Source organism: Spinacia oleracea, chromosome 4, assembly GCF_020520425.1.
Source record: "Spinacia oleracea cultivar Varoflay chromosome 4, BTI_SOV_V1, whole genome shotgun sequence".
Lineage (NCBI taxonomy): Eukaryota > Viridiplantae > Streptophyta > Magnoliopsida > Caryophyllales > Amaranthaceae > Spinacia > Spinacia oleracea.
In genome coordinates, this window is record NC_079490.1 from 165,238,961 (window position 1) to 165,252,706 (window position 13,746).

Consider the following 13,746-nt stretch of genomic DNA (forward strand, 5'->3'; position numbering starts at 1 on the left):
CTTATTTTAAAAATGCTACCTTGTTGCAACATTCTGACCAAAATAAGAATTATCCGGCCATTAATTCAACATTAAAAGGGTTATCACCCCATATGGTCACTCTGTCACTGCCCTAACTTAATCAACTCATGAGCTACACTATTCATCACTCGTACCTTGAGATTCTCCAAAATAAATAAAATTGAAATGATAAATTAAAATAACAAACTTTTATGTAAGGCGGTCTTACACAAAAGACCACATTGGTGTCGTGTAAATTAATCACTGGAACTAATTAGTTAAATACTGAAATCAATTAGTTAAGCAATGAAACTAATTAGTTAAGTACTACAACTAACTAGTTAGTTAAGCAATGAAACAAATTAGTTAAGCAATAGAACTAATTAGTTAACTAATCAAAGTGGTCTTTCCGATAAGGCGATCTTACACAAAAGTTACATAATCAAAATAGGCCAAAATTTAATCCAAAAAAAATCAAATTATCAATAATTTATTTGTACACATACAAAGTTGTTCAAATTTTAATGTGACAAATTTTCTATCCCCGCATTTTCTCTACTCTATCCTTTTGATGTCACAAATAAATTATAAAAAGGGAACTTGTATGTCTGTGATGGTTTGAACGAAGAAACATTTTTTATGCTCTAGTACAATATCGTCGCAAAAGAGAATTGTAACGGGCATATGGGGAGAAACTAGTGTTTGCTCCGGACGATGCCCCGGATTACAACATTGAATACTGTATGAAATATTTTTCTACGCACTATTTACACGTGTTGGTGTGCAAGCTTCACTTTTCTTTTAATAACTATTAGGAAATCATTTATTGTATTTGGATGTGGTGTGTTGTACTCCGTACGTAGTCAGTGGCGGATGTTCTATATGGCTCGGGTGGGCCCGTCGCCAAAATTTTGTAGTGTGTTTTTACAAATTAAAGATGTAGTAATTATTTGAAACCATTTTAAATACGGTAAGAAAAGTACATTTTCTTGCAATGACTATGTTGTGAAAATTAGCAAATAACATAACACGTGTGAAAGAATAGTATAAATACACTGATACACACTAATTCTATCCAACTTAAATATATTTAAGTAGAGTTAAAAGGCATAACTAATAGTTAACTAAGATGGTAACCTTTCTACAATACTTCTTGATGATCCTATGTTCGAACCCTAAGAAAAACATTTTATCTTAGAGATATTAAGAGAAGGTGACACATGGCGACGTAACATGTTTTATCTTAGAGATTTAATAATAGTATAGATAGATATCATATACTCTGATAAAAAAAAACGGCTCTCGTACAATCTTTTTTTGTCTAGAAGGTAAGATGATATGTCCTACCGTAACGGAACCCTATACAGGTCAACCCGGCCCGGATTAGCAGGTTAGACACTTTGAGAGTGGGAAATGGTAAGAGGAACCCCCTTAAAGTGAACCTTTTGGTTGGAATGTGCAATCATTTTCGTTAGGCCAAGATATTGCTTGCTGACTCTCGTACAATGTATGTCACTGAAACATTCACTTTAGATGGTATACAAGAATGCATAAAAAGTAGCTTGTCGGTTAATAGGTTACTAAGGTATTGCATAAATGAGAGGAGAAACTATATTCCAATCTCAGATATGTTTTGACAAAAACATATCAGACCAAAATAAATTCAAATATGGACTCAGAAATTCAAAAATAGTACTGAGAAGTTCAAAAATAATACTCTTTTTTCAAATATGGTATCCAAAAGTTTTCAAAATAATAGTAAAATTACCGCTTAGCCCTCAAAAATGTGTTTGGAAACACATCTCTGAGATGGAAACATCTCTGAGATGGGTCTCTCCGCCGTCTAATAAACGAGAGTTAAAGCCGACATAGAAAGGCAAAGAAAGTGACTCAAAGGCACAGACAAACGGGAAGTCGGGGAGCATTAGTTTTATACAAGTACTTTATAGCACCAACATATAGTTGGCTCAAGTGGCAAGCAGCTTGATGCCGCTTAAGGGAAGTCTCGGGTTCGAGGCTCGCCGTATGCAGAAACTCTTGTTGGGAGACTCACCCACCATAAGCAAGGTGTGCGACACGGGTCGGATCCGGATGTAGTCGGAGCTAAGCTCCAGTGAACCGGGTGTGCTATGCGTAAAAAAAAAAGTACTTTATAGCAATGCCAACTGGCGGTGAAATTGAACCGATGTTTAGAGATGAACTTCTCATTAATGAAAGCTATCTTACCAATGTATAGTGCCTTACAAAAAATTGGTTTTAACATTATAATAATCAGAAAAGAAAATTCTTGGACATCTTGATGTTATCCCGTGTCATCTCCACACCTAGGGCCTAGGGGGGCTATTCTTAAGCTTCAGAAAGAATCCTCCACTCCATCAACTACTACTACTGCTACAACAATGATTAGGAGGGTGACCCATGGAGACAGAAAAATATGTGCTTAATAATATTATACAAATCTAAACAACTCTAGACTGTTAGGATGAACTAAGCTACTTGACACTGTTCATCACATGGATGAAGATGAATTCACTTCACTCACATCAAGTCCTGGAAAAATCATGATGATTCAGTCAGTTTGTCCCAACTGCAGAAGGTTTTTCCATGGCAGAAGAAGGCTGTGTTGAATTTGCTCCTACCACCTCGGGTGGGGCGGCAGACATGTTTGTAGCTAAAGGCGCCGACATCACAACGGGCCTCGACATGGGAGGAGGCCTTTGAGCACCCAAGCTCATCGGCGGCCTCAACATTGAATTTAAAAGGCCTGGAGGCATCCGGTTCATTGGGTATGATGACGGCAACATCCTAGATGATGAAGATGGTATTCCAAGTCGGCTAGCAATTATTTGAGCTCGTTCATTAAAAAGTTTCTGTCTTGATCGTTCCAACTGTTCCCTAACCCTCATGATTGCGTTATCCATTTCAGTGAAATAACTCAACTTGATCTCCAACTTCCGAAGCTGCAACCACAGGGAATCACTAATGATCAACCTTTGTGTTATAGGATAGCCCAATAACCCATTTTCTCTCGTTCTTTTTTTTTTACGGGGCGGGGTGGGGGCGGGGCGGGACAGGGCGGGGGGGAGGGTTTGGGGGGGTCGTACCTGCTTTTCAATCAGAATAGTGGCTAGCTGCTTGATTTCTTCTTCTTCCTGGTCGGCAAGAAGTTTAGCCTTCGCAGCAGCAGCAGAGAGTGTAGCCAGAGCAGCACGCTTCAGCTTCGCTACATTATCTTCATCCTTCGTCCGTGCTGTTTTCGTAGATTTGGGGTCCGTGATTTTATCAATTACCGTTTTATCTTCTCCTACAGAGAAGTACACAGCTTGTTGTAATTACATAGGTCAGGCAACCAATACTAACACCAAAGAGGACGACAGATGAATAAGTACAATAACAAGGAAATTAAGCTTTCCGTGCTAGTACTCCATTTACCAAACAATGGTCAACAAAGTTTCACCACATTCTCATGGATCATCGAGAGAATGATGCCATTTTTGTGACCCTCCTCAAATGCTAGAATACCGAGTTATATGCAAGAATCGATAAGAGAAACTGAGAAACCAAGCAAGCATACCTGCCTCTGACGCAACTCGAACCATCGGAACTGCCCCTGCTATCTCTTGTTGCTCTACCTTGTCAGAAACAACAGAACTGAGCTCAATATCTGAATCCTTAGGGACATCCGTACATTGAACATTTTCTTCTGTAGTCTTAAAGATCTCTGAATCATTTTCTGATACAGGAGGAGGCATAACTTCAGACATAGAAGTAACTTGGTCCTTTGGAGCAGTGATAGATTGCTCATTCTGCAGGCTGCAATTCTGTGGTTTGTTCACAGACTTCATTCCAGCTTGCTCAACATTAGTTACTTCATCGTGCTTTTCTTCTACCATCACCTTCTCTTCGTCAGGGTTCTCAGGGGCTTGGGACTTCTCTTCAGTAGGTTTTTCTGTGACTTGAGGCTTCTCGTCATCAGGTTTTTCTGTGACTTGGGGCTTCTCTTCATCAGTTTTTTCCGTGACTTGGGGCTTCTCTGCATCAGTTTTTTCCGTGACTTGGGGCTTCTCTTCATCAGGTTTTTCAGTGACACGGGGCTTCGCTGCATCAGGTTTTTCCGTGACTTGGGACAGATCTTCATCAGGCTTTTCCATGAGTTGGGACTTCTCAACAAGCTTTTCCATGAGTTGGGACTTCTCAACAAGCTTTTCCACAAGTTGGGACTTTTTATCAGGATTTTCCACAAGTTTGGACTTTTCATCAGGCTTATCCACAGGTTGGGACTTTTCACCGGACTTGTCTACTAGTTGAGACTTTTCGTCAGGTTTTTCAACGACTTGGGGCATATCTTCATCAGGCTTCTCAGCGACTTGGGGCATATCTTCATCAGGCTTTTCAGTGACTTGGGGCATATCTTCATCAGGCTTCTCCATTATTTGGGAATTGTCTGCACATGTATCTTTCTCTCCAGGAGGCAACCGTGGATCATCACTTGCGTTAGATTCCTTCTTTTCATGTTCATCTAATAATGGGGTGGACTTCTCCTCAATTTGGATGATCTCTTTGTCATTTTTTGACTCTTCTTTAGCTATCTCTGAAGTATTCGGATCAATGTTTTCAGTAGCCATTCTGCAAAAGAGATAATGTCCAACTGACAAATGAAAACACAATAACAGAATAGTGTTTTTAGATTCAAGTAACACACAAACACAATATACCTTTTAGAAACAGTGTGTTCTTTATCAACATCTGGTGGATCCTCCAGAATAAAGCAGTGCCTTGCAGCTAGTTGCGACCCTGGAGAACTTTGGGAGATAGTCTTTAGTGAGATACAGGAAGATGCAGTAGCAAGACCAGGTTCCACTAATTGAGTTAGGAATGCAGCCTGAGAAATAGATATATCAAGGCAAGCAAGAGTTAATAACAAGAAAAAATGAAGACCAGGGACTCTTGTGGGCAGGAGCTAATTTCTCAAAATATGTTGTCAAAACAAACATTAAAAATAATCCTAGTTCTTATGCCCCTATTATTTGACACATATTCTAATCATCCATCCTTGGTCCAGTTAATGCAGAAAGCAACTCACGGTCTCCAAAGGCCACCCATACAGAGTTATGTTATGTTTGAATGTCAAAACCCAGGGATCACAAGTAAAATCCAAAGGCTGTTTCACTCTGCTGATCTACTCGCTTCAAATAAACTTTCTGAAGAAATCTATTAATTGACACACATTAACCATCTTACCAATGCCATCACCGAATTCCCCGCTTCAGCAAAAGAAAGTTCGTCTTCTGGAGTAAGTGGGCAACCAGCTACATGAAATGCCTCCTTTAATGCCTTGATTATTATGTCATCACCTCTACCCTGGACCACCTTTCCATTGAGATCATCCTCTGAATTTGAAGTTTCTGTTTGAGCAGACACAAGTTGAGCAGCATCATTATCAGTTTTAGTCTCTGATGGCTCTTCATTGTCTTTACTAGTTTTGCTTGCTGATGGTTCAGAATGATCTTTACCACTTCCAGTCTCTGTTGCTCCAACATTATCTTTACCATTGTCACCTTCTAAGGGTTCTGAGTCACCTTTGGGGACAGGTTGTTCATTACTGGTTGAGTTTGGTTCTCCGTTCTCCAGAGCACCATCTTTTTTATCATCATCATCAAGAAAAGTGTCCTCAATAGGCATTTGAAGGAAATGCAATATGCACTGAGCTTTAGTTTTCGTGGCAACATGCTCAGCTATTTCATTCCAGTTCTCCTTAAAAAGTTCCAATGCTTCTAACAGGAGAAGAGTCTCCTGATCAGTCCACTTCCCACCAGTTCCGCCAGAAGCCTCGGCAGGCTCCATGAGGATAAAGTCAGAGGGGCACATGCCAGAGCCAAATTTCCCATTGTTATAGCACTCACTACACAAATCAAAATCTGCCTGCGGGCAAAAACATTGTCAACCATTTTGCATCCAGAATAATAAGAGAAAAAAGGCACTTGATTACACTCAGGAAAAAAAACGAAACCACAAGACAATAAAAAACAAGTACTTGTATTTCCAGGACATTTCCAATTTGTGACCCTATGGCCTGAATGACCACCACCACCACCACCACTCATCCACCCCTTTCAAGAAAAAGGAACCGCTAGCCATCCCTTCAAGAATGTAAATCAGTTCGAGAATCCACATCACATTCTTCGACTAGGAATTATTGAATCACCCACTGAATAAATCCTTGAAGAATATACATAAATGCCTTACACATAGCACAAGAACAGGGACCAATGCATAAGTCAGGTCCAAATCCCCAACCCCAAGAAAAAGGAAACTCTAAAAAGGAAAAAAGTATCCCACAGACTCTAGATGCTACTAACTTTAGAGCAGAATAACATTTAAAATTACACTATCCAAGCTCCATACCAAATAAACTAATGATTGAAATTCTGCAGTCAAGGTCAACTTTGAGCACCACTTCTTAATAGAATATTCCATTATTTTATAATTTAAAAAGAAAACTCTTGTTAGGTTTTTTTCACTGTGTATACTTCAAATATTGTTTTATACGAAGTAATATTTAATATTGACATATAATTGCAAGTAATAACAATCAAAAGATACAAAAGTTGGCCTTGAAAACTACAAAAAACTAGACCTTTGTTTGAGAGAATATGCAATCTCAAGAAAGCATACAGACAGTCAAGATGTGAGCACCAGGCCAAAGGTTTCTCGAGGAATTACTGAAATGGAAGATGCACCCTGACACCTTGAGTATACTTCAATTCAAAGAGACTCAAGGCAAAGGACCGTCGGGACATTTCATTCAAATACGGGTAAGAGAATGGAATACCAAAAGACACAGGACAGGAAAGAAACCAAAACTCTAAACCGTGCAGTTTACCCCCATCATGAATGTCTCCAAAATCTATTTTTCTTTTCCCTCTCAAAACCATTAACCGTTTTCCACAACAGCCACAACCACTATGGCCCGCCACATACACTATTGGTGGTCACTCAAAGTCTTTGATCACCCTCCTTCCTTCCTTTTCTCTCTCTTCCTAATTGAACAGTACGAATTTTGTTAAATTATGGGATGGGCTTCGAACTACCACTGGCAACAACCAGCAAAAGAATGGCTAAACTGGGTTACCGTTGGGCATAAGAAAGCGGTGGTCTAACAGTGAAGACGGTTGTGGCACTGCTCAAAGGGTTAAGAATTGCTAGTAGTAGTGGCGTTGGTGGTGATACACGGTGCAGTGGTGCTAGAGAAGGCCAAACCGGGGTAGTGGTGGGTATAGCAGAGTAGGTGGGGGTGGCACTGCTCAAAGGGTTTTGGGCAGGTGGGAGCAGCGGTGTTATTGAACGTGATATGCAAGCAATGAGAGTGCGGTGCAGATTGCTAGGCTGATTAGGGAGTAATTGAATTTTTTTTATAGATTTTCTTTTAGGTTACTCTTGGAAGGCATTCAAATCTCTACGGGGAGGGGGGGTCAATTACTCACTTACACTCAGTTTTAATAAATGCAGAAACATAATAACATATTCCCTTTCAGTGTCTGGGATACTCCTAACTAAAAAGTGTTGAATGAATTCTTCATGAGATAAGATGTACAGTAATCTCTCATTCTCTCGGGAATATACTTTTCCCAACTAGGAATTTACAGGTAGCTAGTAATGGAAATTACAGATCATCATTAAGTAATTGTCCACCAGAATGCCGAACTTTAAGCACGAATGTGGACAAAAAAAACAAACATAGAATTTTGTAGCACCAATTCTCTACCAAGAATCGAATAAATTGTTCGTAATGACAGCATTCTACTAAAAATTCATTCGCATATTGATCATAAATGACCAACAAAACGCAATATAATACAAGCATATTTATACAGCAAAAAGACACATGCAAAAAAGCAGCCTCTCTACTAGTCCAAACTCCAGAAAACGAGAAAACACCCATCTATCTAGGCCTCCCCGACAATGAAATCCATTTGGGTATCTATAGTTCTTGATGAAGGAAAAAGAAGTCCAAACATGCATATCAATTGTAGAAACACTACAAAGTCTAACTCAACCACAAAGGATTCAGATTCTCAAATCAATTAAGAGTCTATTTAGTAAAAATAAAAATAAAAATCAAACAAAGATCTTAGAAATAACAGCCAAATCAGAGAAACTCCACCTGCTTCTGGCAATGGTATCGCTTGCGAGAACAATCAGCAGAACAAGAGTTGCAATGATACTCAACTGCAGGTCCCTCTTGTTTTACCAACTCTTCTGTAATCGACTCGGGAAATAGGCCCGAAGGCACAGCCGCTGCTGACACATTGGCTCTTGGAACTAATTGTGCAGAGGATTGCTTACTTTCAAATTGATACAACTTTTCAATTAACGAATCTGTTTGCTCTGCCTTGTCAGCATCTGTATTTGGATCGGCATCAATATTAGGCTCATTCTGAGGAAAAGGATGATAGTTAATCAAACCCCAATGATCTAGAAACTCCATAATTTCTTGCCTTGCATCTAAATCCCCAATAGACAGCTCCGTCAGATCTTTCAATTCAATGTTTGTGGTTGGATTGGCATGAAACCTCTTCATGATCCAAGTCCGTATCTCCTTGTAGACATCTGGAGTCCGATTTTCCACCTTCCCATTGAAGAAGGAACACAGTGTTTGTTTCTCAATTGAATGAATATTTTCCCAGGAAAACCAACCTTGAAAGGAACAAACAATTATTGTATCAATAAATGGAATTCCTAATATATACATTTGGAGCACTTTCTATTTTATTCCAACATTTGCTAGTGCAATCATGTGAAAAAATAACGACAAAAACCAGAGTAAATTAGGAACAAACAATTTCAACCAAGATACAAAGATGCTTCTCCCACGTCTCAAATTCCCTGCCAGAGTTCCTGTCATCAAAAGTTGCATGCAGTAGCAATTTAAAACTTGCAAATATGCCTATAAAAAGAACTACTTGTAGATATCCAAGAATAAGTCTATTACCAGGATAGTACCTTTTTGTTCATTAGCAGAATGCTAAATAGATAAAATCATAAAAAAAAAATCCTAATGCAACAAGTATAGGAAAGCCACCCAAAGACTTTATCAACTGCAAATCAGCAATCAGCTTGATTATAACTTATATGAGTTCGATGTCCCGACCCACATTAGAATTTGTTCATAGTTGATATGCATTGGGAAGTAAGAGAGAGAGAAGGCAGTGATGCAGAAAGCCTTTCAGTGATTGCCAAATCCTCTCGAAATTAAGGGCATTCTTCACATCTTCAAATGGTATGACATTCAAATTAAATACATGATCTCTGCAGTCTCATGCGCCCTACTAATAACGTTCTAGCTACTCTATTTGACCAATTCAAAATAACTTAAAATTTTGTAGCAGCCTAGAAGGCAACCAAAGAGACGAGATTGCGCCCTTAGAACTCATAATTCAACCAGCTAAAGGATCCACATCGGCACAGAAAGCATACTTACAAGGGCCAAAGGCCCACTATCACAAACATAATCCCTAAATTTCACATTGCTCGTTCAGTTCAGCAACTTTACACAGAATTACCAATCCAAAATTTCAAATAATCTAAGCTGAACAGCACAGATGACTAGAAAGTAGAAATACTTTTAAGTAAAAATTCATAAAGCAACCAACCAGCAATGACAAGAACAACATGAATACCAGAATCTCCATCACTAACACAAACGTAACCTCTAAATTCACATTTCTGGTTCAATTCTGCCACATTTCACAACATTTGTTACCAATGAACTTTCACATTCTCATAATTTGGCGACATTTCTGAATTCACACTGTTCTATTCATCCAGAAATCCTAAATTTAGCAGAACACAAATAAAGAAATAAAGGTAACAAAATAAGAGTGAAAATATGTAAAGCTACTCCACTAATCAGCAGCAACAATCCCAAAAATTCACATTTCTCGTTCAATTTCACTACGTTTCACATCATTCTTACTCCAAAACCCTAAATTCTGAAGAATAACACAAGAACTATCAAAATTATAGTAAACAGAAATGAAATTCGACTAACCAGCAGCAACAGGAACAACATGAACACCCGAATCACGATTTCGAATCTCATCAAACTCAGCATCAATTACAGCCTGAAGCTTCTCACACTCCTCTTTCGCCAATTTCGCCTCTTCTCCTCCCTCAGAGGCCGCCGAATCATTCACCGCAGCCATAGAAGTCTCATTCTTTATAGCGTTTTGCGCAGAAAAGATAGCCGCATTGTTGTCGGACAACTGACGAGCTCTAGTTAACGGGCCGTTGTGGATCGGAGGGAGGAGAGAGAAAAATCCACCGGAAGCGGCAGCTGCGGCGGCGTTCGCTTTCTCACGAGCGTGGCGTTTCGGAGGCGCCGATGATGAGGTAGTGTTTGTGGATTTACGCTTTTGATTTCGGCGTCGCGGAGCTGGTGGCTCCGTAGCCGGAGAATCGCTGGGATTTATAGAGGATCCGCCGGAAATTGTCGCCGCCGGTGACGGAGATCCGGGTTCTTGGCGTTTTTCTTCCATTGGTGTTTGGATTATACTCTCCCCCTGGTTTGTTCAAGGGTTTTGTTGGGGGAGAGAGTTATTGAAGTTCTCTCTTTTCTGTTCAACAAAATGAAGTAGTCCTGCACTCCTGCCAGTATGAGTGTTATCTACTGAAATTAAGTAAATAAATTATTTTAGTCCAACCTTATTATTTATTTAACTCGCAAAATCTCAATAGTGTATAAAACTACTCCGTATAAACTATCCAAAATTGTAACTGTATATCTAACAAATATGATCATATTCCACTGTGAGCCTATATTTTGCAAATGAATTTTATTTTGAGAAAAATATATGCAGTCGAACAATATGTTTGGATAATTCTCTCCATAATTTTGATTTCTACTGTATATTTTGAAATTTTATTACGAAAATACCACTTTATATCAATGAGATAAACTGGGAATTTTTCGTTTATACTTCCTTTGTGATTAGCTTGTTATGTTTCTTTACTGACGTTGTCAATGCACAATTCGGAAATTAATAAGGGGCAAATCTAGTGCAAACTATGGATATTCACTTGCATACCCCTTGATATCAATAAAATCACTTAGGCATACCCCTTGATATCAATAAAATCACTTAGGCATTTGCTAGACTAGATGTTCATGGTTTCGATTCTAATCCCCGTAATTCTTATTTCTTTTTCTTTTTCATTTTTCATCATTTGTTAATTGTTATAATATAATTTATTATTTCTCGTTTGCAGCCCTGTAGTTTTGCATACCCTATGTAACAATCCTGGATATGACACTTTGACTGTCACCATGATTTGATTTTTGTAAAATAGAAAATTATAAAAGTTTATAAATTGAAAATATTTTCCAAGACAAAAATCTAACAAAGTCACACATGATTATATCTTAACTTTGCACAAATCAGAATAGTCGATCAAAGTAGAGTATATGAGTAGTGATAAAGTCAAAATGTGACAATCAAGTTAGAAAGGAGAAGTGTATAAAGTTTTAAGTTTACATGAAATCCAAATTTATGGAAAATAAGTTTCTTAATCGCATGATTGGGAAATCTTGGATGAATTGGCTAATCCAAAAGCTTGGATTTGCATTTGGCCCAAATCCAAGCATTTCATAAAATAAGCCCATTGTTGAGAATTTAGAAATGTAAAACATAAAATAAGCCCATTGTTGAGAATTTGGAAATGCAAAATGAAATGATGTCATTTTAAATTTATTTTGTATCTCTCTTCGTTTTACCCCGCGGTAAATATATTATTTATTAACCAAATAACTTGAGTTGCACCCTATGCATACAAAATGGAGAACAAAAGTTTGAGAAAACAACCCTTCAAGGAAGACTCCTAACTCAAACAACCCCAAACTATTGCAAGTCACATTGCATGGAATTTTGGACTCACAAAACGTAAATCTAACGAAATTACGTACGAAATACTTCATCCGTTCCGAAAATAGCACACCATTTGTTTTTTTTACACTATTCACACTACGACTTTGACCATTTTTGTGATTCGTGCGCAAGGAAATTTTAGTTATGTGGGGTCATGTTAGATTCGTATCGATATATATTTTCTAAATATTATAATTTTTTTGTAATTTTTAGTTGCACACAATTTGAGATATTAAGAATCAAAGTAATAGTTAGGGGAGTAAAAGGTAACTATGGTGCGATATTTTCGAAACGGAGGAAGTATTTTAATTTGCCTAAGGAGGCAAAAATGCACCAACTTCACGGTTTTGAAACCTCCTCGAATTCCTTTCTCTCCATATACTGATATAGGCATTCCTTTCTCTCTATATATGATAAATTGTAACAAAGATTGTCATTTGGTAAATGTGGTGCAACACATAATTTTTTGTTGACCCGAGTAATGGCCCTATGCAATACATGTTGCCAACACTCATCAATTATGTTGTAGTCAAGTCATTTCATAACATTCTCTTAAATCTCTAATGAGTATTGACAATCAAAAAAAGGTGACACATTCTTTCATTATCCACCTTGCAGGGAGAAATACATGATCATGAGTAATGTTAAACTAATTCAATCTATCACAAGTAGCTTGCTGCTTGCAACTCTATATTGAATTGCAAACTAGCCTGTACGAACACATTTAAAAGGAACATGATCATTACTCCGTATAGTTATTTTCTCTCATGAACCATTACACTTACCCCTCTAATAATGTTATGCATTTTTCTTATAGAAATGTGATCCTGATTCACCATGACTAACCCCTGAGGTAAGGCTTTGTTCTGTTCGACTTATTTCAGACAAAATAAGTTCAGATAATAAAGTTCGGAAAAATAAGTTTTTTTTAGACATTTGCACACACAAATAATTTTATTTCGGACAAAATGAGTTTTTTTCAAATAAAATAAGTTCAGATAAGTTCATATAGTATAAGTTCAGTCAAAATAAGTCCAATAGAACGGAGCCAAACTACGAATATATGCATAACCTCAGCCATCCATGAAACCTGATTTTAAGCCCAATTTGCATCTGCATGATGTGTTGTTCTTTACATAGTTTTTTTTTTTTTGGTGTTAGCACCCAATTCACCCTTAGGACTAATCCGGATTCAGGGCGAGCTGTGGGTGGATAAGTTTCAGTCCCCTCCCAATTATTGTTACGGGTGATCGAACACAGTTCCTCCCTATCAATTTAGCCCTAATCACCACTAAACCAACAGACAATTAGTTGTCCCGCTTATCCATATTCTATGATTCTATCCCTTTTTAGCATAACATTCCAATGCAATTTACAAATAGTAGCTTGATTCCAACTAGCTAGGCATACAAGTAATGTTCCAGTTGTCCCCAAGTACTTTATGTGGACATACCATTTCCCATGCAATTAACCAATGCTTTTACGCTCCAATCCATAGAAAAGTCATGCAGGCAGCTTGTATAATTAATCTTGAGAACGTTATTACGGAGTAGCAACTATGAAAACCTGACACTAATGAATTTGTAACTACATAGCATTTTCCCGATTTAGGTTCTGTTTGATTCACCTGATTTTAAAGGAAATTAACTTAATCGTATGAACTTTATCAAAATCCACTCATACTAATAATGTCATTTAATAGGTTAATTTAGTGATTAATTAAGGGTTTATGGGTTAGTTATATTAACTTCACTAGATTTTAGCCCATGTGATGCACAAATTTTATTAAATTGTTTAGCTGAAATAAAACTTCTAAATATAC

At 37.8% G+C, this 13,746-nt stretch overlaps 1 protein-coding gene across 2 annotated transcripts; it reads right to left on the reverse strand.

The window, feature by feature from the left end:
* Window positions 1-2,172: 2,172 nt before the first annotated feature.
* Window positions 2,173-10,647, reverse strand: LOC110805520 (SWI/SNF complex subunit SWI3D). 2 transcript variants are annotated; one of them, XM_022011140.2, is made up of 7 exons: window positions 10,052-10,647; window positions 8,165-8,697; window positions 5,242-5,922; window positions 4,716-4,882; window positions 3,575-4,626; window positions 3,105-3,304; window positions 2,173-2,960 (listed from the first exon to the last, which is right to left on the reverse strand). In XM_022011140.2, the coding sequence occupies exons 1-7, from the start codon at window positions 10,536-10,538 to the stop codon at window positions 2,574-2,576; spliced, it is 3,507 nt and encodes a 1,168-aa protein (XP_021866832.1). In that variant the 5' UTR covers window positions 10,539-10,647; the 3' UTR covers window positions 2,173-2,573. The 2 variants fall into 2 exon arrangements, with proteins under 2 accessions (XP_021866832.1, XP_056698097.1); XM_056842119.1 differs by lacking the exon at window positions 10,052-10,647 and adding an exon at window positions 8,841-8,898.
* Window positions 10,648-13,746: the final 3,099 nt, after the last annotated feature.

Bases quoted from the DNA above. Each gene is read 5' to 3' on its own strand.
- LOC110805520 (XM_022011140.2), bottom strand. From the start codon at position 10,538: ATGGAAGAAAAACGCCAAGAACCCGGATCTCCGTCACCGGCGGCGACA. The intron at 4,627-4,715 runs GTATATTGTGTT...TCTCTTTTGCAG, and splicing joins GAACACACTGTTTCTAAAAG to AATGGCTACTGAAAACATTG. The intron at 3,305-3,574 runs GTATGCTTGCTT...ACTTCTCTGTAG, and splicing joins TCGAGTTGCGTCAGAGGCAG to GAGAAGATAAAACGGTAATT.